The sequence below is a fragment of the Setaria italica genome, chromosome IX, assembly GCF_000263155.2.
Source record: "Setaria italica strain Yugu1 chromosome IX, Setaria_italica_v2.0, whole genome shotgun sequence".
Classification (NCBI taxonomy): domain Eukaryota; kingdom Viridiplantae; phylum Streptophyta; class Magnoliopsida; order Poales; family Poaceae; genus Setaria; species Setaria italica.
This window is the reverse complement of record NC_028458.1, coordinates 44,260,121-44,283,866: the sequence shown is the minus strand read 5'-3', so window position 1 is coordinate 44,283,866 and position 23,746 is coordinate 44,260,121. Positions and strand designations below refer to the sequence as shown.

Genomic DNA, 23,746 nt, shown 5'->3' with positions numbered 1-23,746 from the left:
TGGTGTTCATGGAAACTATACAGGGAATTCGGCTGAATTGTTTGACGCCTCTAGCCCCCAAAAGTGATATAAACTATATTATAGCAACGAAATAACAAGTCAAGATGGCCGAGTTGGTCTAAGGCGCCAGTTTCAGGTACTGGTCCGAAAGGGCATGGGTTCGAATCCCATTCTTGACATTGTTTTTTTAACTTGCTATATTTTTTTAGGGGGCGTTGGGTTCCCTTTGCTTATTTTTAGCACGTATCACATCGAATATTTAGATACTAATTAGGAGGGCGTTTGGTTCCCTTTGCTTATTTTTAGTATGTGTCACATCGATTGTTTAGGTACTAATTAGGAGTATTAAACATAGACTATTTATAGAACCCATTACACAAGTGGAGGCTAAACGGTGAGATGAATCTATTAAGTCTAATTAATCCATTATTAGCAAATGTTTACTATGACGGGTGCTAAAAATAATCATGGGTTCCCTTTGCTTATTTTTAGCACGTATCACATCGAATATTTAGATACTAATTAGGAGGGCGTTTGGTTCCCTTTGCTTATTTTTAGTATGTGTCACATCGATTGTTTAGGTACTAATTAGGAGTATTAAACATAGACTATTTATAGAATCCATTACACAAGTAGAGGCTAAACGGTGAGATGAATCTATTAAGCCTAATTAATCCATTATTAGCAAATGTTTACTATGACGGGTGCTAAAAATAATCAAGAGTAACCAAACCAGGCCTTATTTAACCCCTTCTTGTGTTTTGCTCGCGGCTAACTTTCAACCATTAAATGTAAATCCGAGCTAGTGGCCAATTTTCAACAAAATTACTAGTACTAAAACTTTAAAGATTATCAGAACTTCTGAAAAACATTAATTTTCTGTTATAACGTTTAGATTTGTGTATGGCGACTTGTTGTATCTTTGACCATTGCTGCTTTTTCAGTCTCACGCGTATACTTGCAATTATCTCTTAACAAATCCAAATCAATAATCCAGTCTTCACTTTTCATAACTCAAGATGGATCTTCGCTCAAAAAAAGAAAAAAAAAGATAAAACAAATCATCATTATAGTACAAAATGCAAATCAGCCTACCTTCTTTCATCGAGAAAGACAAATCCGACCGTAGAGCCGGAGTCCTTTCTCTTTACGTGGGCTGATAATAGACCTGGGCTGATCCAAACTTATGGGCCAGAGAAGCCCATAAACTCGTAAAGGCTATGTAATTAGGCAATAAAAGCCCTTTGGACCAAGATCTGGGCCACGCCCTGTGCGAATTAGAGATTTTTCACTTCGCCCTCCTCCGCCGCAGACCGCTGCTGCTGCCCGCCGTCGGCCATCTCTGACGCCTTCCCAGCGGTTCTCCTCGCCTTTGCCGCCTCCGTCCCCGCGCCCCTCGAGTCTCGACGCCGGCGATGGAGAGCCGCCTCCTCGACAAGTCCCTGAACCCGAACAAGCTCCTCAAGGAGCAGTAAGTCCAGCGTCCCAAGCCAGACCTGAGGCTGCGATCCCGACCGCTCCCCTTCTCGACCTTAACCGCTACCTCTCCGCCTTGGTGATGCAGATTCGTGAGCAACCTGACGGGGTCCTCCTTGACGGAGATCGCGGCTCTCTCCACCATCGTGCCGGTGACCTGATTCAAATCTCTTGCCAATTTTTTCTGTATGCGCGCACACGGAGTTGAGATTTGACTTCCCTTTTATGGTGCGTAGGCATTGGTGGTTCTGAGGAAGTGGAGCAGCGGAGGTCAGTTCATTTGAAATGCTGTCAATTCTGATATCCTATCACATTGTAGTGTAAGGCTTACCAATTCAGTAGCCACGACAAATCTGCAAGTGAGCTTCAATAATATGAACTTGGAAATCAAATTGCTACTATGCTGCAGTTTTGCAGATTTGGCTTGTGGATCTGTTTTGTGCAAATTGTGAGATTCAACAATAAGTCCAAATTCTTCAACTGTATCAGCATAGAATATAAATAAGTGTTAGTTTTTTTGTTAAAAATTCTACCATGTCCCCCTCCATTTTTAAGATTGATGGTAAAACTGATGACTGATGCTATACATTAAGCCATACGTGCCAACTATACTCTCTGTATCTTTTAAGTGTGGCCTTTTAAATTTTCTCAGCATTAATTAACAAATAAGCAGAACACCTTTTTGTTTTCCATGTATGGAGTTCATCCGACAGAGGACAATACTTACCTTGTTTCATCATGTTTTAGATAATACTAGGAGGGATGCAGCGAAGAAAAATGGTGATAGAGTTCTTCCTGTTCGTAAAGATTGGATGCAGTACTTCTGTACACTGGTTGTAGATTATCTCACTGTTGTATTGCCAGTTCTTTTGGTTTTCACAGTAAGTACCCCTTCTCTGCATTCATTTAGCTTAGATGCCAGTATTTCTTAACTAAAAGGGATCAAAGAGCTCGTAAAGAAACAAGCTTTAGTACAGGGCATACATTAAACATTTTTTAGTTAGAAGCAAAGTAAAATAGTGATCCTTGGGTTATTCCTTGTTTTCTCGCAGGTCTTAGATGAATGGGCTTATATGTGTTCTATTTCTCTTGTAATCCTGATAGCTGTCTACATCATGTTTAAAAGGTATTTGATATGAGCTATTATGCCTAATTTTGTTGAAAGCCATTTTAGATTATGCCATTCTAAAGTGCACTTTTATATTTTCCTTCTTGCAACACAGCCAATGATGTTCTTGAATTGATGTAATCCTATGCTCCCAGGTCTCAGTCTCATCTTAAAGCTGGACTCAGTCAACTGCCTTCACTAAGGGCAGATATATCTTCTTACCGAGTGTCAGTGGTGTGCAAAAGTTTATTAATTAGAAAATTTATTAATCCTTCAGTACTAGACATGTAGGAGCACTATTGAAATATCAAAACTGGTTACACAATCTGTAGGTTCTAGTGACATGTTTGTGCATATTAGCGGTGGACTTCAAAATCTTTCCAAGACGCTATGCCAAAGCTGAAACATATGGTAGTGGCATCGTAAGTCATTCTTCAGCCTATTTTTTATTTCCTTTCAGTTTTTCTTATCTTTATCTCTTCATCATTGATATTGCTAATCGTTAGAGTATATATTCATGTCTTGTATGTCGAGTATAAGGGGGTTTTGTGCATATTTGTCCGCACCTGTGCGTGTATTGCTTGGACCTGGAATCCTCATGATGAATATAAGTGCTATTCATATCACAAATAATCGTGAACCTTCTGTGCATACACACCACCTTCTACAAATTGTTCATACAGTCATAATAATGTTTAGATTGTTAATGATATGTCAATGTATGAGCATATGAATTTATTATTGTGATTCAGTGAACAGAATTTCGGTCATAAAACAGGAACTGATAGTCATCTGTTGTCATCTTCTGTTTCTGTCTTGCACAAGCAATTGCCTTTTATTTATTTTATTTCTATAAATGGCATGGAAGGAACACCTATAATCCAAATTTTTGTTGTATCTTAGTTATTATTTGAATTACTTTTGACCTCTTGTCTACAAATCATTCTTTGTTTACTGTTTTCAAGTTTGAACCTATGCTGTCATTCACAATTTTGAATCTATTTACTACTATTTTTGAAAGTTCAGAAATTGTGATGTACAATCTGAAATCAGCTTCCCATTTTAATGATGTTAAGAATTTGACACATGGTCTAACAGATGGATCTTGGAGTAGGATCTTTTGTAGTGGCTAACGCACTGGTATCTAGACAAGCACGAAACATAACCACAATGTAAGTCCTTAATTATGATTTTATATCATTTATCATAACCAAAATATCTCCAGGGATACTTAGACACTTGGATTATGTGTGCTGCACTGCACGACATATGTCCACTGACATCTGATCCTCCTTTTCTAGTTTTAATCACTAAAAAGTAGATTTTTCAATGATTTCACTGTTTGAATTTGTTAATATTATTGTACAAGTACAGCAGTTTCTGTTTGATAGGTCTGCCAGTAAACAATAGTTTACCACATTCATATAACGTATCATGCAATTTTCCTGCTTGTGTTCCTTAGGAGTTTCAGGACAGCACTGAGTTCCATAAGTCCACTAGTATTTCTTGGCTTTGCTCGCATTCTCTCCACATCGGGTGTTGATTATCAGGTGCTTTTCTTGTTTCTTTATACCAACTACATACATTTATCAATTACTTATTCAGTCATTCATTATAATTGCCACATGCCCTGATATGGAACCTACTTCGTGTGTGTATGCCATTCATGCAACTTTTGTTGCCTTTTTTTCCCAGTGATCATATCATGCTCGTTTCCTCTTTTCTGGACACTGAAGCCCTATTACACAGAACAGAACTTGATATATTTTTTTAATACACAGGAGAACTGTGCATCATTTCATTAAGAAGAGTTAAAAATTTACAAGAACCCCACACATTCTAAACCCAAACATACCAGCATATTTTCTTTTCAGTAATACTGAAAATGGAGTGATCGGGTATCAATTTGCCTGGCGCAATAGAGAAGTTATTAAGCAATTCCATATATGAATGCTGTATTCTGAAGACACTACTTCTGCTCATTATCTTGTAGGTTCATGTAGGAGAATATGGTGTTCACTGGAACTTCTTTTTCACCCTTGCAGCTGTTTCTATTCTCACATCCATTGTCAGGATTCATCCAAAGCATTGTGGCCTAGTTGGTCTGCTTATCCTTGCAGGTACAGACATTTCCAGTTTGGTTTGATGGACTTTATGTTACAATAATCCTTTTTAAGGTCCATCTCTGTGCTTTATTTCAGGATACCAGATTTGGCTATCTTCTGGATTGAATGAGTACCTCATTTCTGATAAAAGAAGTGCTGATTTAATCAGCCAGAATAAGGAAGGCATTTATAGTATACTTGGTAACAAACATACTCTACATAGCTTATCATTTGTTTCATTAAAAAGCTGAGAAACATATAGCCACGCAACCTTGTCAGCATGCAGATGCAGGCATAAATGCAGGTTCTTTACACATGCATTTTACTAACTTTTGTCGTTATTTCTTTTTACCCTATTTCTGTATGCTACACATAATTTCTTACTTTGCAAAGGTTAAGTACACACTAATTAGCTATTGGGTCCTTTTAATAGCTGCACGCCATAAATTTGCATGCATTTTATTTTAAAATTTCTGTAACATTATGCATTCTATTAATTGATTTCCTCCCATGACACAGGGTATTGGGGTATGTTTCTAATTGGTGTTTCTCTGGGTTACTATCTGTTTGTTGATACCAGTTTAAAAGGCAAGAACAGGAACACTCAAGTGGTAAAAGTCTGGGTTCTTGCCGCATCATTTTGGTAAGAAACAATAAGCACATGCATAATTACTGTTTTTAATATTTTCTGACCAGTTCACATGTAATGCTTATAGGATTTTGGCAATCATCCTTGATAGCTATATTGAGAGGGTTTCTCGGCGAATGGTAAGATACTAATTTTGGAGACCTTTTACTCATGAAATCAATCGTGCTAAAGCCATCTTAGCGAATATTTTAAAAGTTACTCTGCAATGTCAAACCAGGTTTTTTCTATTTGTAGAGCAGAATATTGTGGTCTTAACACTGAAACGAAAAAGTTATGTTGGTCAGGAAACTTATAGTGCTTAAATGGATGATTATGGTGCAAAAGGAATTGCGGCATTTAAATTTAGAGTAAGTAATGATATAAAAACATTTAAACACTTAATCAATCTCATAAAAACCCTCAAAGTTATAATTTGTCCAAACAAGTCAGATTTCTTTACATACTCTCTTGAGAAGTTTGGCAATTTCTTTTCATTTAGATTAGGAAACAGGCACGTTCCCAAATTCCCAAGTTGCCAATGAAGCCTAACTTTTTTCTGACCAGTCTATAGATTTAGTCAGAAGTTAGTACATGTAGCTTAAAAATTGATCAAGGTGTTCATTTTGCAGTGCAACTTCGCTTATGTTATGCTTGTTTTCGGCCAGAATTTTCAGGTATTTCTCGTTCTCTTATAAAATTATAATATACATTCATTGTCACATTGGAACTCTCAAGTCAAATTTGTCTTTTCTTTCACATTTTGCAATGTCTCTTTGTACGTCAAACATTGAACAATCTAGGACTACATCATGAATATGACACAACATAACAAGAACAATATGTTCTTTATTTGATGATGCCTACAAATTATCCCCATAATGAAGCCAAAGGAAGCCAAGGCATTAGGAACAAATTATTATATGCAGTCTTGTATTTTGTTATCTTTCAATCAATATGTCGTACATATTTCCACTCAATATAACGTTCACAGTCACAGCATGGCCCCAAAATTTCATCTCTTTTATGATCGGGGAGCAACTTTGTCATATGATCAGACTCATGCAAATTAGAAAAGGTGGGTTTCATAGCCACGAAATTCATTACTTACCCGAATAAATGAACGTGCTTCCTTAAGGGGGTCTACCAACGATGAGCTTCCCTGGGTTTTTGTCTTTTAGTTGATGTTAGGTCTATTTCTTTGCTCATGCTCCACTGTTTATGCTGACTGTGATTATCCAATATAGGTTTTATCCATCCTCACATTAGCAGGGTTTATTTCATATGAAAAGAACTTGGTTCTTGAAGATGCATTCAATCAAAATATGCTTGGTTCATTCCTTCTGGTAAGATCATTGCTTGCTTTCTTTTTTGACTGGAAAATGAAACTTCTTGAATAAATTAACCTCACTGCATTTTCTTGAAAGTTATTCCATTGCCAGGTTAAATGAACTGAAACTTAAGTGCCTTTTGTTCTTCCAGGCAAATATCCTAACTGGTCTGGTAAATCTCTCTGTTGACACGCTCTCTGCCTCTTCGCTCACTGCCTTCATGATTCTGTCAGTATACACCTTTACTTTATGCATGGTTACTGGCCTTGCCCATTTTTTCGGTGTTAGAATGAAATTCTGGTGAATTGTAAGCTAGCATTTGATATGCTGTATGTATTCATTAACTTGTCAGCAAGCTAGTAGCTCGCTTGAAATAAAACTAAATATTTTTTATGAGAAAATCAAAACCAAATTGCAGCCTAACTAGTTGATCGAGTCATTAACTCTTCCTATAGTCTAGATCTGACTTCTTTCGGACTTATTCACTTCATGAAACCATTTCCAAGAGAAGTGTTCAAGTTTCCGTGTGTCCCATCAGAAACCTCCTAATTTTCCTTCATATCATGGAGAGCGGGTCTGCTGGTATTAATTAATCCTCCCGTTTACTTTCGATCTGAAGGTGACACATCCACCGTAGATATGATGACGAATTAAAGACAGTCTGTCAAGAGTTTGCTGTTTCATTAATTTGGTGCCTCAGTCAGAATTTGGCTTCAAGTACCATAAGTTCATACTGCTGTGGTTATCACTTGTCATGGGTAGAGTTGAAACCAGGGTTCAGGAAAGCGGCGCTGTACTTGAATGTTACTCTCTGGCTTTCTGTGGATGACATCTAAAGAATTTGGGTGTCACTTATGACTTCTAGATGGTATATTCTCAGATGGAAACCACTGACTCTTCATGGAGAGCAGAAAGAGTGCAAGTATCATGTGTACTGTACCGAGTATGGCACGATGTACATGGATAATGCACAGAGAGCAATGCAGCCGCATATGATCCTGTAGCTGATCGGTTCATGTGGCTGCTGAAAGGAGAAAATATCTTTGATTGACTTTTGGTGGCGAATTCTAAGCCTGGTAGGAAAAGAAAGCATGTTAGAGCCATGTAGCTGTCCCTTTCTGCACTCAATGAATCTTACGACGATTACGGAACCTGTCGTTTTTTGCTCGGGGTGTTTGTTTCTTTAGTCCTTCCTAAAATTTCTGTCACATCAAATGTTTAGATACTAATTAGGAGTATTAAATATAGACTAATTACAAAACCAATTGCACAGATGGAGACTAATTTGCGAGATGAATCTATTAAGCCTAATTAGTTCATGATTTGACAATGTGATGCTACAGTAAATATGTGCTAATGATAGATTAATTAGGCTTAATAGATTCGTCTCATGAATTAGCCTCCATCTGTGTAATTAGTTTTATAATTAGCTCATATTTAGTGCTCCTAATTAGCCTCCGAATATTCGATGTGATATAAATTTTAGGAGATCCTAGAGATCCAAACACCCCCTTAGAAGCTTGAATCGGGAGTGATGTTAGAAGCTTGGATGGGGAGTAATTTTGTTAGGCCTCAAAAACTACTGCAAGGTGAGACAACCTGAGATCTGTCGCTGTAGAAATCCTTCCTCACCGCTGGTCATCAGAAGTTTTGATGGTTTGCACATGGACCCGTTTGAAACCATGAGGATCTCCACAAGACGTTGCGAGGTTGTTCAGCCGATACATCGGGGAGCATCATCGTCGGCAGCCATGTTGGTATCGCGTTTTCCCCGTGTGCCAGGCTGACCGGCCGGGAGGACGGCTTTGATGGCGAGGGTCGCTGTTGCATTAAGTTGCAAGAGGACCTTGCAATGAATTCCGTGACGCGGGCTGACCTGATGCGTCCCATCGACCTACTAATTGTGATTGTTGCGGCTGGATGAGACCTGATCTCCAGGTAAGGCACACACACACGCTCCTCCAGTGCAGATTGTACAATACCGTGCACTACTGACTGCAAGCGTACGTACCCCATCCTCTCGACTCTGAGATGATAATTGGCAGTTGGCACCAACGCTCCTGCCGTCCTTTCGGTGACGGAAAAATGGCACCAACTCGTCAGGATCAGACCTCTGAGCAAGGTAACAGTTACTACCCCTGCTAGCACAAGACTTGTGCCTCATTACCTTGCTGCTTGGTTAAGAAATCGTGCTATACTATACTAAGGTATCGGTTTCGTACAGTATAAAGGACATGTGGGTACAGACTACAGATCGAGTAGCTAGAGCACGTTGTTGATCCATGGACAATAATGTACAGACAGGCTCATTACTGGTGATGTCCATTAATGTGATCTCAAGTTTCGCCGGGAACTGCTACGCCCTCACGGCTCACCGGCGTGTCCGTCCCTGTCGTCGTCGCTGTTGCGCACGATGGCCAAGTTGGCGAGACATCTGGTACGCCACATTAACTCGCGACGATGGCGATCGAGAGCTCGTCGATCCATCCATCGCCGGCCGCCGGCTGACCCGGTCAGTCTCCTCCGATCCGCTACTCTGGTTGGTAGGTCGTCGGAGCCTTAAAGTTCATCGGTTGTTCTTCCTTTTTTTCTATCTTGCGTGGAGAATTGGAGTGTTTTGACCATTATATTCGGGCATCATGAATTCATGATCAGTGGTGCTCTGTCCCTGGCAAGTTCAACTGTAGAAAGCCATTGCATTGCATTCAAATACTCCAACGCAGAAGTTGACCCTGCTACACCGTTGACTGCACATTGACTTTTGGTCACTGCCATTTACTGTCGTCCCGCGGGTTGACGACCCTGTAGCTGGGCATGAATGCAGCATGCTCCCTCGGTCCCTCCTGTAGTAGACGTGTTGGCAGGAGTTGTAGCAGCATCGTTTCCCTAGGATGCACTACTCCAGGTATTGCGTGAACATTAAGGGCCTGTTTTCTTCCACTTGCTAAACTTTAGCACCCGTCACATCGAATGTTTAGATACTAATTAGGAGTATTAAACGTAGACTATTTACAAAACCCATTACATAAGACAAATCTAAACGGCGAGACGAATCTATTAAGCCTAATTAGTCCATGATTTGACAATGTATTGCTACAGTAAATATTTGCTAATGATGGATTAATTAGGCTTAATTAGGCTTAATAGATTCGTCTCGCCGTTTAGATTCCACTTATGTAATTGGTTTTGTAAATAGTCTACGTTTACTACTCCTAATTAGTATCTAAACATTCGATGTGACACGTGCTAAAAATAAGACACGGGAAGAAAACGCCCCCTAAGTAGTGTACATTGCTTGCTTCCATCTGTAACCTTTGTAAAAGTAGTACCTACAGTACATCAGGCATGTACCAATAATCAGTACGTGTATAGGAGTACTCTTGTCTACTCCATCCATCAGATATCTCTTGCTCGCATCATTGCGTGATCTATGATCTACCAGGTCATATCAAGAGGTGACGAAATGGTAAATCCACGCTTGCTTAGCTTGTTCTGTACATGGACTGAGAGAGACAGATGGAGTAGCAATTAACCCCTGGAATTTGACTCGGAAGCCATTCATCCATCGCCAATTCGCCATACAGATCGACGCCAAGTCAGAACGGAAGGACCGACGTCGAAATGGTATAAAAAGCTAAGTAACCCCTGGCATTTGTGCTTTCGCTAACGATCGAGTATTCGATTGGTAGAGTGATGTTACATCCTGTGCCTCCAGTCACTACCGTCCGTCCGTGTGATGACCCTGCCCGCAGCTGAGCATTGTATATCTTTTTCCAGCAAGTTGTGTTGTGCTGCAACAATACGACTTGCTCAACGTAATAGTAGACGCTAGTAATTATTTTGGGGACGACTATCTGAAATCAGAACAAAAAAAAGGGGAATATCTATCTGATGATGCGCATGCATTAGCTCTTGTGCAGTAAGTGACACTAGTCGTAGCTCCTGCTGAGCTTTGACTCTCGATCTGACTGGATCAATTCACTGTGCCAAATCCACATGCAGCGATAACTCTGCCATTTGACTTTGCTGTGAGCTGCGTATGGTAGTATAGAGCGTCAGGAACTGACTCATCCCACTGACTTTGCTCTAAGCTTTCGAGTCATTGCTAGCTGCCCTGTGCCTCTGGACCCTCCTGCGGATATAAATAGACGCACACGCCCCTCCTGTCCTTCGTAGTACACTACACCTTTGTACTACTCACCAACACTCGTCCACGCGTGCTATCGGCAAAGCTTAAAAACCTCTATACTCTTGATCGACTGTTGCTGGCCAGCCGGCCGGCGGCGATTTGATCCATGGGGCGGCCGCCGTGCTGCGACAAGGAGGGGGTGAAGAAGGGGCCGTGGACGCCGGAGGAGGACCTCGTCCTGGTCTCCTACGTCCAGGAGCACGGCCCGGGCAACTGGCGCGCCGTCCCTGCCAGCACGGGGCTGATGCGCTGCAGCAAGAGCTGCCGCCTCCGCTGGACCAACTACCTCCGCCCGGGCATCCGCCGCGGCGGCTTCTCCGGCGAGGAGGACCGCCTCATCGCCCACCTCCAGGCGCTCCTCGGCAACCGCTGGGCCGCCATCGCATCCTACCTCCCCGACCGCACCGACAACGACGTCAAGAACTACTGGAACACGCACCTCAAGAAGAAGCTGCTCCTCCTCCAGCAGCAGCAGAAGATGCAGCAGCGCGCCTCCGCCGCCCTCTCGACGCCGCCGCCGCCGCCGCACAAGGGGCAGTGGGAGCTCAAGCTGCAGACCGACATCGACCTCGCCAGGCGCGCCCTGCGCGACGCGCTCTCCTGCAGCCCGCCGGCGCCGGCGCCGGGGACGACGACGACCAGCGGCCACGGCGGCACGGGCCCCGCGCCACCGCCGTTGATCGCAGAGCCGGCGGCGGCACTGGCACAGGCGTACGCGCTCACCGCGCGCGACGTCCCCGGCGTGCTGGACGGGTGGTCGCCGCGGGCCGGGAAGAACGGCCGCAGCGGCCCGGCGACGCCGCCGCCACCCGTCGCCGCGGAGAGCGCGTCCGGATCGACGTCGGAGCTGACGGAGTGCTCCGCCTCCGTTTCCAGCGCGTCTGATAAACGCGCCGCGCCGGTGGCTGGCCAGCTGTTCGCGCGCGAGGAGGAGAAGGCGGCGGCGGACGGGGAGGTGCCACCGCTGTCGGAGATCGAGTCGTGGTTGCTGGAGGACGGCGGCGGCGAGCAGAAGCCGGTGCTGGACGGCCTCCTGCTCGATGCGGCCCTGCGTAATTTCGGCTTCTAAATTTGTTGGACTTTGTTTTTGAAATTTTTTTTGCCTATGTGAAGCTGTTGTTCTTGTGTCATCCGATCCGTACGAGAGGTACGCACGCTGATGGCGATTTGCTCGCTGCATGAAGCGAGCGAGTAGTGGGTGATCGTTAACTATGAAAAACGAAGCTCAAATGTTACCTGATGTTCACTCACAAGTCACATGTGCGCACCCGATAGCGAGGAATCATACACGGAGTATGACTTTGAGGCCAGGTATATGGTTGGAGCCCTCAAAGTCCGGTAGGGCTGAAAGGAAGACGGCCGTGATGGGAAGCGGGCTCTGGCGGCGATTGTGATGCCGTGATGGTTTTACACCACTTCTCAATCAAATTTTGTTGTGGAGAGCATTCATAAAAGTTGCTCGGTTTCATTAGATAGAGACGAGAATGGAACCCGTGCGTGCCCGCCAAGCCCTCTGAAATTTCGTCACGAGGTGCTTTGTTCCGTTGGCTTCCATCTTGTTGATCGACGTTCACGTATCTGCATCCGGTTCAGTGGTTTCTTCATTTCCTGTAGATTTCACGATTATTATAAAAACTTTGTGTGTTTGGTGGTTAATCCGAGGTTGGTAAAGCTATGATCATCGTGAATACATCTTAAAACGCAGGTGTACTACTTTGCGTGGCATGGAGAGCTAGCTAGATAATATAGAACTAGAAGCTTTTTGCTTGGTGGCTCTGCCCGTCGCTGTGGCGTCGTACCCGTACCATGCGCGTGCCGTGCATTATGCAGGACGTTGGAGCGTGGATGTATGAACTAGCACTGATAAAGGGATGCGTAAAATGCATAATAGTATACTAGAGCAGTTATTAAGAATTTAAGATGGCCCTTTTCCTTTTGTGCTAATTGGTGGTCCGACGATTACTAATTGGAGTGATGGAATGCGATCTCGACGTGCTACTCCGTTCCGAGTTCCGAACTTCGTTGCAGCTGCGTATATGTACGCTGGCACTCTCGTCGCTCGCTCGAGATCCGCGCGTCGTGCTCGCGGCGCAATCAATGAGTAGGTGGCCGGCCGACCGACCCAAATGCAGCTCGAGAAAGGCCCCCCAAACCTCTGGCAGCACAAGCTGGATTTGTTTCTCTGGTTGGAAAATCGAAAGAACTCCGTCGAAACCCGGGCTTAAATTAATCTCATGCACATTTCGCGCATCGCTTTCGCAGGTTGTTTCCTTCATGGCCAGGTAGCTGCAAGTGCACCCTTTCTTTCCTTCCGCCATCAGTCTCATCCCCGCAGAGCGAACAACGTTCAGGATGTGCAGAGCACGCATGGCGTTCGATTGTTGCAGTCGCCACTCAGTTACACCGATACGATACGATACGATACTCAGCAAAACTGAGTCGTAACAGCTGCAAAACACAAGTGAAACGCCATCACTTACATGTTTTGCATATGCAGTTATTCAGTTCAGGCTAAGAGCCTAAGGCAGAGGCTCGCCCTTCCGCCGAGCGAGCGGTTGATTGAATCACGTGGCCGCCGTCCGCGTACTCCTCGCCGGTCCGCGCGCGTCCGGCCGTGGCCGTGGCGGGCGGTCCTCAGGATGAGGTTCTTGAGGTCGGCGACGGAGACAGAGGGCGCCGCCACGGGCACGGAGAACGTCTGGACGCCGCTCTTGTACCGGTAATACACGGCCATGGTTTTGGTCGGCGGAACGACGCGGAGGCTAGGTGCGGCGGCGGAGAGAGCTGCTCGCTACGAGCTGCTCGGCGACGTGAGTTTGGGGGGGAGCGGAAGTGCCCTGCGAGAGATGACGCCGGGGTTGAGAACTATATCCTGGTGCAACACCGACTAGGATTCAATTCTGGTGCACGCGCACGGCGCTGCCTCCCTTCTCAGTTCTCACTTTGAAAAGAATGAGCAGGTAAACACTAGTAAAACACCAAGACCATCCACCACGCTGTTCACACGCGCTTCCATGGTGGTCACGTACAGCTAGCGCCGGTGCCTGGGTCGGACGGTGAGGTGCGGAGGCCACGGGCGTGGCCACCACAGGCGATGCTCTCCAAGCAAGAGGCGGGTGCGCGGCGACGGGGCCCGGCGGGCCGGCCGTCCAGGGCAGCCTGGCGGCTGGCGCGCGCGCCTGCCACGGAGGCATGCATGAACTAGCCGAAGGCCGCGCCGGAGGAGGAAAAGAAGGTGAGAGTCATGGAAATGGAGCGCAACGCACGACGCTCCGAGAAAGCGCCGGCCGCGGCGGCGCGCGCGTACGTGGCGACGCCGCCGTGTTCTGGTCCGTGGCGTTGCGCGTGTGCCGCCGCGTGCAGAGACGTCATGGATGCCTGTGTGCAAGCGCACCTCTTTTGGACGGCGCCGGCGGTATGGCCTCTGCTGCGTGGTAACATCGAGCGCGATGCGGCGGCGTAGAGGGAGAGCATGCCGGAGGGTGGCGGCGCGAGGCCACGGGGCGAGCAGTCCAGCGGCCAAGCCATTTACCGTCCACCCTGGACGGGATTTCATTTACCGTCCGGGGTCGAGGTACCTGGGCCATTCGATCTGCAGGCTGCGGGCAGGATTCGACGACCTCAAGGTTTAGCATTTAATGGGCCGAGCGAAGGCCCAAACACCTGAGCCCGCCGGCACTTGCAGGCCGCATTTCACATTCTCGCGTTCACAAAAGTTCTTGGTCGAAACGCTTGCGGGTGATGCCGCGGTTCGCCGCGCCCCCCTGCTAGTTGTGCTGGAGTCGGCCACCGACGCGGTCACCATGGTCAAGCCGTCAAGGCCGTTCGCGGAGCACCATCCAGCCGCGACGGCGGGGAGGAGAGGGCGAGGGTGGGTAAAGCTTCAGTCAACACGGCGTCGTTGGTGCCGGAAAAGAAGATGGACGCCAGGATGGTTGCCGTCCGGCTGCCGTGCGCGCGCGACGCCCGCGGGAAGAGGAGAGGTCCGGCGAGGGTGACGCCGCGCCGGCGAGACGGTGATACGAGGTGCAGGGAGAACAAGATGAACAAGTAGCGCACTTACATGGCGATGTCGCCGCCTGTGAGGCGAGCCCGCCGGCGAGGAGTCCCGCGGCACCCAAGGTCGGGAGGAGAGAGCGCGCCGGACCGTGATCGGAGCGGACGGGCCTGGGAGCGTCCGTTGCGTACGGATGGGCCATGACATGCCATCCCGCACCTGCGAGGACCGTGCCGCCAGTGCCGTCCGCCTGATGCACAAGCATCATCTGCCACGAAATTTTCATGTTCTCATGAGGGAATTAACGAAGCAGAGGAGCGCAACGACAAACCGTCACGGGGTTACCCAACTGAGGTCTTAATTCCTTGTGGTAGAACTTACTCATCTTCATCTTAAAGGTACCATGATTGCGTGGGTTTATACATGTATAAGCGCGAGCTCATAGAGGTGAGCATTTTGGTACGCCGTTACGCAACTAAAGCGACTGGGTGTGCCGGGCTCACGCATTGCAACCGCAAACACATCCCTACTCTGCTTTGATCCACGATAACGATATTCATCTCCGGCTTCACACTGGCCGTTAAGGGATTGGAGTGGAACGAAAGGAGTTGAGTCTAAAATAAACTAATTTCCCCTCCAATCCCTCACATTCCACTTCAATCCACTACTACTCAAACAAACAAGCCCTAATGTGGACGTCTGGAAATCTGGAATGCCTGAAAGAGCTCCAAGATCAGGAGCATCTACTCATCTACCTGTCACCATTGAAAAAAAAGGATATGATCCCATCTTACCCTCTGATGAGAAATTACTATGTTACAATCCAACTGAATGAGCTACATTGCATCCATCTACCTCCTTGCTATCCTCCTACAGCTAAAGCGAAGAAACTAACCATCCTGTTCATTTGTTTTTCGTTGCCCTCGAATCTCCTGCAGAATTTCTCTCTGGCAACAGATGAGATTACACTCTCGCTACAAAAGGAGACGTGTCCAAACTTCAGAGCACATCAAGAAGCGGCCGGAGCGTCGTCAGCTCCGGTTGTGTATGGGGTCCGAGCCCCGCCGGACCCTCCACTTGCTCATCTCCACCGCGCCGATCGTCGTCGCGGCAGGAGCCACGAACTGCTTCGGCCCCGCCGCATCAACGCCGGCGGCATTGGCGCCGCCTGCGGCAGGCGCCTCCGCTGGCGCCGGCGCCGGCGCCGGATCACGGCCGAGGACGACGAGCTCCTCTCTCCTCAGGCCGTTCACCATGGCAGGAGGGCGCAGCGCAGCCAGGAGGCACACGAAGGCGGAGACCGCCAGGAGCCTCGACGACCAGCCTCTGGTGCTCCCCATGTCGCTGCTGCTGCTGATGATGCTGCTCCTCAGCCGGAGACATGCAACTCCTGCTGATGCCTGGGCTCTAATGGCTTCGCTGCACCTAGTACAAACCATCAGTCACAGCAATGTCCTGTCTGTAGATATAGCCCAAGGCCACGCCGGGCCCCAAAGCACAAAGGGACAAGGGAGGCATGTCTAAGGCTGCTCATAGAAGGTTCTGAGACCCTGACAGGTAGATTTTGGCAAAGTCATTGGATGGGAGAGCGAGAGCCCATCGTCTGTTCCAAGAGACAAGCCTAAAGCGGCCATGTAGGGGATAAGAGCAACAGCAAGAACCAAACCCTTGCTTTAGACCCTTGTTGCCATCCTCCTCTGTTCCAGCCTCTAGTAAAACCAAATCTGAACCGTTCATAGGTAGGGGTGAAAACAGGGTCAGGTTGCGGTAACCAGCAGACAACAGTACGATGCAAGGCTTTGTGCTTTCGCACGCTTTTTATTTGTTGTGCCTGCCCTTCTTGCAAGGAGCACGCTTTTCGCTTTGAATCTTCCAAGGCCACCAAAGCTACCCATTCAAACTTAAAGGATCCGCACCAAGTTTCAATAGCCTCTTTCCTCACATTTCTCCATGTAGGCTAGCAACATCCAATGCTTTGCCTGCTTTACTGCAGAATGCAAAGATGGGGGAATCTTAAAGCATCAGTGCTAGTTTTTTTTGGGATCCAACAGGTTTGGTTTCTTCATGCTGTGCATACATGGACTGGTCATGGTCCAAGGATAGCATTTTATCAGTACCAAAGTAGAAAGAGAAAAAAACAGCACCTAACTTCTTTTAAAGTAAAGATTGGGCCACCTTAGCTGCAAATATATTGTTGTTGAGTCTTGAGCACTTAGATGCAGAAAACAAGAATAGAAATAATTATAAAGTGATGCAAGATTATGCTAAGATCCCTGCTTGTGAAGTGGGCAAGGGAGCCCACAAGATGATCCTTGCTGCAAAAGAAAAGGGTGAGATTTAAAGGTGGGTGAAGGAATGAATTTCCATGATTTGGCCTTTTCTTTGGAGAGATTCCTAAAGTGCTCGTTCAACTATTTTATTTTGAAAGCTAACAGATTTCTGTATTCAGCTCTTGCAAAAGGGCCGATGAACTAACTACCGAAAGGCTTTCATCTAGGAAGGCAAGTTGGCTACCTAAAAATTAGGATCCCATTAGAAAAAAGAGCAATCATATCATGCTAGTTATGGAAAAAAAATAGGCCTAGAAATCCTAGATCAAAAAAGGCACCACAAATAACAAACTTAAATTTACTTCTCTGTTAAGCAATAGGTAATGCAACATAGAAGGAGCTGCCACATGAAAAGCATTATGATCTTAAAGCGATAACATGTTGATCCGATCATAGTAATGATGATGCACTGATTAAAGTAACAACGCAGTTGATTTCAAATGGCACAGTTATTTCTTCTTTTAGTCATAGTTACTTGCAAAGTATATGCTAGTAAAGACATAGAAGTACAGAACAAACCAACTTTTACCAAAGATTGCATCAGACCTAACGCGTGTCCTTTTCCTTCTCTTCTTTGATATGAGCTGTCAAGGCACATTGTTTGCAGTTAGAAACCACAGATAATACAATCTGAAACAGGTAATATGGATCCTGGAACAACATATAGCATTTGTCATCTAGTGTACCAAAAACAAGTAAATAGCAGAACAGCACTTAACCAACATATGCTTTGTATTCCCACTATAACAAGTACTGCTACTCATACTCATGGATTGGTAAATAGAGGACAACTTCACAATTATTTTAAGTTCTAAGAATGGATCAATAATTTATTTCCCCCTCTATTCTTCCTTGAAGTTCATTTGTCGTGATGCTATTTTCAGTCTAAAAGAGTAAGACTGGGAGCCGTATCACCTTAAGTCCGCAACTGAAAAACCATAGCTGGTGCGCCAACAGAAAGAAGTTCAACAAAAGGAAAAGGAGAAAGTACAACATGTTCGAACGGACCTCCATACCCTTGGCTTCGGCGAAAAGCGAGCGATCTGTTCGGGCCATGGGCTTGGCTTCTACACACCTGCAAGATGCCACCAGATCACCTGATCAAATTATATGAAGGGTAGCAGGGCATTAAATCTTTCAGTTGGAATAAAAAAAAGAAATATTCTTTCATAATGTTTCTATGGCTTCATCAAGCAAACCTTGCAGTGCATCGAGTTAAACTTACAGCTCTTCAAAGATAACGAAATGTTCTTACAGTGCATAGCAAGCAAGATCAGAATATCCTGTCAGCCACGAAACAGACAGAGAGCAGGGCATTCCTTGGTGTTTGACACAGAAGCAGCAAACTTCCAGTGCGATGCCGTAGCTTGCTTGCTTGAGAAGTAGCAACGGCCGCAGCAGCCAGCTCCCCTGCCCCCAAAACCCCTATGAGCCATGACCAATCGGCAAGGCATTCCGTCGAGCAGGTTGGCGGCGCTCTCTATCAACCGAGGCGCACATCTTACGACCAGCAATTTGCGTCCGGGACGCGGTCGCTAGAGAACAATCGTAGGAAATGGAACTGGGATCGATTGATGGATCACCATCGGCGTGCTTGTTCGGAAGGAATTGTCGTGGGAATTGGGAAATGCACGGTACAGAGCGGAAGCCGGAAGGCCTGAACAGGCCGGCAGCACGCGTTCAGTTGGGCGGAAGAAGCCGGCAAATATCGGCAAACCCATAGCCCATGGGAAACGCCCTCCGCATCTACCGTCCACGTGTCTGATCCGACGGACCACCTAGGAGCACTGGAACCGCCGGCCCCACCTGTCGGACCGAAGCGGGGCTACCACAGCCTTGACGCGTCCGAGGCGCGGCGACACTGGGGGGGAAGAGAGAGGAGCAGCCGCCTCAGGCCTCAGCCTCACTCGCTCCGCCGCCGGCGACTGGTGGAGAGAGATTTAAGGTCGTGCCATCCCTTGCGCCGCATAAATTCGGGCTTTGCTGGTCGCGGTTCTATTGAGGTCCGCCGATCCGCGCCTCGCTCTGGATCTCCAGTTGGTTTGTTGTTAGGGAAGGTGAGTGTCAAAGAATTTCTAGGATTAGTTCTGCGCCTTGTGATCTGCTAGTTCTTTGTGGTGTCCTGCTACCTTGAGTTCTTGTGGCACCTCAGCGATTGGATAAATAGTAGTATTTTTTTTCAGTTTGTGTTTCACTTCGGAATCTAGCTGTTTTTGGTGTATTAGTAGGGTAACGCGAATGAGTACGAGTGACTTTACAAGGATCCATTCTCATTAACTCGCAGGGTCTACAAATTGAGCTCCTTTACTGACGATCCATGGTTTCTCACATGAAGTTGTGTGGTTTCAGTTGCCGATTGATTTGTGTTCAAATTCTTTGGCCTTGTTTTCATTATTAATTTCGAATGATACTTTGAATTTAGTGGATATGGTGCCTCTCTAAGTGTTGCAAAGAGCCTTGATGTTTGATACTTTGACTGTTCATCTGCTGATTTTTGCGACACCAAAAAGATGTGTGCTGATGCAGCATTGAATCTTGCTTCAATTGTTAAATATTGAATGCGACATAGAGATGAGTGAGGAAAAATGAAGCCTTTTCTAGCTGACCAGAAATCATTAAGGTTTTCGATGGTGATATGATACCAAAACTAAAGTGGTACATCTGTTTCAGTTCTGTGACGTATTGATGGCCTTTGATGACATCTCCATTTAGAACTTAATGGATTATTTCCTTTCCTGCTTACTTTGTGCTATTGTTGAGGAACTCTGTACTTGATTATTTTTTCATAAATATTAATTATGCCTGCTTACTGAATCTTAATGGCGATTCTGTTAGGGTCGGATATGGCTCGAAGCTTGACTGAGAACAGGACCAGAAACACACTAATTGTGGTTGTGGTCTTTGGCCTCTGTTCCTTCTTCTATCTCTTGGGCGCTTGGCAGCGAAGTGGTTCCGGAGGAGGAGACAGGATACAGAATTGGGTCAATGAACAGACCAAATGTGCACAACTCCCGAATCTGAACTTTGAGACCCATCATAGAGCGTCCGACCTTCCAAACGATACTGGTAGTTCCAAAATTAAACCTTTTGAGCCATGTGATGAGCAGTACACTGATTACACTCCTTGTGAGGAGCAAAAGCGTGCGATGACCTTTCCTAGAGACAACATGATCTATCGGGAGAGGCATTGTCCGCCGGATAAGGAGAAGCTTTACTGTCTTATTCCAGCACCAAATGGTTATGTTGCTCCTTTCCGATGGCCAAAGAGCCGTGATTTTGTTCCTTATGCCAATGTACCTCACAAGAGCCTTACGGTTGAAAAGGCTATCCAAAACTGGGTGCACTATGAGGGAAATGTGTTCAGGTTTCCTGGTGGTGGAACACAGTTTCCTCAGGGCGCAGATACATATATAGATCAGCTTGCTTCTGTCATCCCGATAGCTGAAGGCAAAGTGAGAACTGCTCTGGACACTGGTTGTGGGGTATGTGAAAGTCTGTAACCTGAAGACGCATACGCATGTTTACTGAGCAATCTGTCCGGGTTGCTGTTTCTCCTCGCATGTACTCTAATCTTCCCTTACCTTTTCTGTCATATTATCATTTAGGTTGCCAGTCTGGGTGCATACCTGTTGAAGAAAAATGTTTTGACCATGTCATTTGCGCCAAGGGATAATCATGAGGCACAAGTACAGTTTGCATTGGAGAGAGGTGTCCCTGCATATATAGGTGTCCTTGGATCAATAAAGCTGCCATTCCCATCTCGTGTCTTTGACATGGCTCATTGCTCAAGATGTTTAATTCCATGGAGTGGAAATGGTAAGGACACAATGATAACCTTTCTTTGTGGTGTAAATTGCCCATTTTTTGAGCATATGAAGCATGGTAAAACTTCCATTGCTCTGTTTCTGCAGATGGTATGTACATGATGGAAGTTGACAGAGTACTAAGGCCTGGTGGCTATTGGGTGCTGTCAGGTCCACCCATTGGCTGGAAGATTCACTATAAGGGGTGGAAACGGACAAAGGAAGATCTTCGGAATGAGCAGAGAAAAATAGAACAATTCGCAGAACTTCTTTGTTGGAAGAAGATATCTGAAAAGGATGGTATTGCCATATGGAGAAAGAGATTAAATGATAAGTCTTGCTCCATGAAGCAAGATAATCCGAAAATTGGCAAATGTGAGTTGGTGAACGACAATGATGTATGGTGGGTGTCATTCCTCCACAGCCCTCCCAATAGAATATGTGAATTTTGTCCACAAGATCTTTTTTGTTTATCTTCACTTCCAGCCTATATTTGCTCTTAAGTCTGACCTTATTCACAAAATGCAGGTATAAGAAAATGGAAGTTTGTATAACCCCTCTTCCTGAGGTTAATAGTGCATCAGAGGTTGCTGGTGGTCAATTAGAGCCTTTTCCCAAGAGGCTCAATGCAGTACCTCCTCGTATAACCCTTGGTTCCATGCCTGGTTTCTCAGTTCAGTCATATGAAGAGGACAATAAACTTTGGCAGAAACATGTTAAGGCTTACAAGAAAACCAATAACTTGCTTGATACTGGAAGATACCGCAATTTAATGGACATGAATGCAGGTCTTGGTAGCTTCGCTGCTGCACTGGAATCCCCAAAGTTGTGGGTCATGAATGTCATTCCAACAATTGCAAATACTTCCACTTTAGGTGTAATCTACGAACGTGGATTAATAGGAATGTATCATGACTGGTATGTAGTACGATTCTGTGTCGCCCTCCTGGGTTACCCAATTTTTGTTCGTTCTGTTCTATTTTCTCACTTCAATTCTGAAATCATTTTACGGAAGTTACATTGTGATATGGATAACTTTTCCTTTTGCTGTTAAAAGTGTATTCTCTTTGAGGATTATATTCATTTAACGGTCTATATGAAAACCGAGGGATAAAAATTGAACTTTAGCTATGTCAGTATCAGTTGGAGCTGTTTAAGGTGAAGTTGTAATAGAAAAAACTTGTTGCCAAGGTTACCATGTGAATTCTTTGCATTTATGCTTTTATCACTTGTACAAGCCTTTTGCTTCCAAAAAATATTCTGATTTTCGAATACTTCTACTTGTCTTTATAGATGTAGTGCATGCAATGCTAGTTTGTTGCATTATAAAATACTGATGTTTTTTTTTCTTCTCAATATCTGTTCGCTATACTATGATTATTCTTGGTCCAGGTGTGAAGGATTTTCTACTTACCCAAGGACATATGACCTCATACATTCTAATGCCATCTTCAGTTTGTACCAAAACAAGTAAGCATCTGATATTTTCAAAAGTTCAGTGTTACAAGTTTGTGAATAAATCTTACCAGCTGATATTTCATGTTATGTAACAGGTGTAAATTTGAAGATATACTCCTGGAAATGGACCGAATCTTACGCCCTGAGGGTGCGGTTATAGTACGTGATAAGGTTGATGCTCTTGTAAAGGTAGAGAAAATAGCCAATGCCATGAGGTGGAAAACAAGATTGGCTGACCATGAGGATGGCCCTCATGTGCCTGAGAAGATACTCTTTGCAGTCAAGCAGTACTGGGCAACCACAAGCAAGAGCAGCTAACGATGTTCAGATTATTTTTCTCCAGTCACACAGATAACTTGGTGCCTGGCTGTGTTTATTGGAAAAATATAAAAAAAAGTCACACTGGAGGAGAGTAAATTATGTGGACCTAGTTGTGATTTGGTTATTCTGCTGGTGCCAATCTGCTGATGGACGTACTGAAGGATAAACAGGCCTTTTGCTACTGACTCATCTCTGATCAGACGGATGCAGCTTCTCATGGTCTCTTAACTCCTGAGCAGTCCCTCGGCAGAACATGAACGAGCAATGCACTTGTAGTTTTAAATAGGATTCCTTTGCCCTCATCCCACATTTTTGTTGTTGTATATTAGAATTTCTTGAACTGGAGAGTGTATTTGAACCTATAAGGTTGTTTCCTATTTGATTTGAATGACAACCATTTCGAGCCCAGTGATGTCATTGTGTGACCTTGATAACAAAGGAGATCAAAATGCTTTCTTTTTTCTCCATGTCGGTAAGTTGGGTGCTTCCCTGCAAAGGGGTAGGTGCAAATTCATCGATTTTATTTTGCATTGTGTCCAGGGGGGGTGATTGCCTGATGACTTTGAAAAGGAAAATCTTCCATAGGCACATGCTTTCACTTAACAAATTTGTGTGCCTGAACATTTTGTTCTACTGCTCTTTTGACTTAGGATCGGTGGCAGATTCTGGGACCAATAGCTGACCTTTTTGCTGTCATTTTTGGGATGACCAAGGACAAGAAGGATCTGAACTTTTAAGTCCATCAAAAGGGTACAAGTTCTGATATAGTACTACATTCTCAATTGGTCATGCCTTCTTGCTTTTATGTACATGATAGGGTTATAGTTTGCACTTCGTCTGTTATGTCCTGCTTGATGTGGTTCGAATTGTTTGTTATTCCTGGCAGATATGTTGAAGATTTTGCCTACCAAAAGGAGACATCATGACAGAAGTGATTTGTCCAGCGTATCTTCGAGCAATGTGACCAGGGCGAGGTTACCTGTAAGTCTTATCGCAGGCAACT

At 45.2% G+C, this 23,746-nt stretch overlaps 3 protein-coding genes, 2 long non-coding RNA genes and 1 other non-coding gene across 6 annotated transcripts; 5 read left to right on the top strand and 1 right to left on the bottom strand.

Annotated features, from left to right (window-relative positions):
- The first annotated feature begins 98 nt into the window (after positions 1–98).
- On the top strand, positions 99–179 carry TRNAL-CAG. The gene has a single exon. It is a non-coding gene; the product is annotated as a tRNA-Leu (tRNA).
- Positions 180–1,258: 1,079 nt separating this feature from the next.
- Positions 1,259–7,697, top strand: LOC101763918 (uncharacterized protein At4g17910). The gene is made up of 16 exons (XM_004984159.3): positions 1,259–1,471; positions 1,565–1,628; positions 1,713–1,746; positions 2,224–2,357; positions 2,529–2,602; positions 2,740–2,818; positions 2,917–3,006; positions 3,683–3,756; positions 4,047–4,134; positions 4,578–4,704; positions 4,786–4,890; positions 5,209–5,332; positions 5,406–5,457; positions 5,947–5,991; positions 6,562–6,660; positions 6,797–7,697. The coding sequence occupies exons 1-16, from the start codon at positions 1,416–1,418 to the stop codon at positions 6,947–6,949; spliced, it is 1,398 nt and encodes a 465-aa protein (XP_004984216.1). The 5' UTR covers positions 1,259–1,415; the 3' UTR covers positions 6,950–7,697.
- A 384-nt stretch (positions 7,698–8,081) lies between these two features.
- On the top strand, positions 8,082–9,317 carry LOC105913586. Its single transcript, XR_001162985.2, has 2 exons — positions 8,082–8,767; positions 8,870–9,317. It is a non-coding gene; the product is annotated as an uncharacterized LOC105913586 (long non-coding RNA).
- A 661-nt stretch (positions 9,318–9,978) lies between these two features.
- LOC101763251 (myb-related protein 306) lies at positions 9,979–12,490 on the top strand. The gene has a single exon (XM_004984158.4). It carries the CDS (start codon positions 10,941–10,943, stop codon positions 11,901–11,903), a length of 963 nt encoding a protein of 320 aa, XP_004984215.1. The 5' UTR covers positions 9,979–10,940; the 3' UTR covers positions 11,904–12,490.
- A 2,949-nt stretch (positions 12,491–15,439) lies between these two features.
- Positions 15,440–18,856, bottom strand: LOC111255737. Its single transcript, XR_002675635.1, has 2 exons — positions 18,170–18,856; positions 15,440–17,745 (listed from the first exon to the last, which is right to left on the bottom strand). It is a non-coding gene; the product is annotated as an uncharacterized LOC111255737 (long non-coding RNA).
- A 156-nt stretch (positions 18,857–19,012) lies between these two features.
- LOC101762164 (probable methyltransferase PMT2) lies at positions 19,013–23,151 on the top strand. The gene is made up of 7 exons (XM_004984156.2): positions 19,013–19,218; positions 19,997–20,643; positions 20,767–20,977; positions 21,073–21,367; positions 21,493–21,882; positions 22,357–22,434; positions 22,518–23,151. Exons 2-7 carry the CDS (start codon positions 20,005–20,007, stop codon positions 22,738–22,740), a joined length of 1,836 nt encoding a protein of 611 aa, XP_004984213.1. The 5' UTR covers positions 19,013–19,218; positions 19,997–20,004; the 3' UTR covers positions 22,741–23,151.
- The last annotated feature ends 595 nt before the right edge of the window (positions 23,152–23,746 follow it).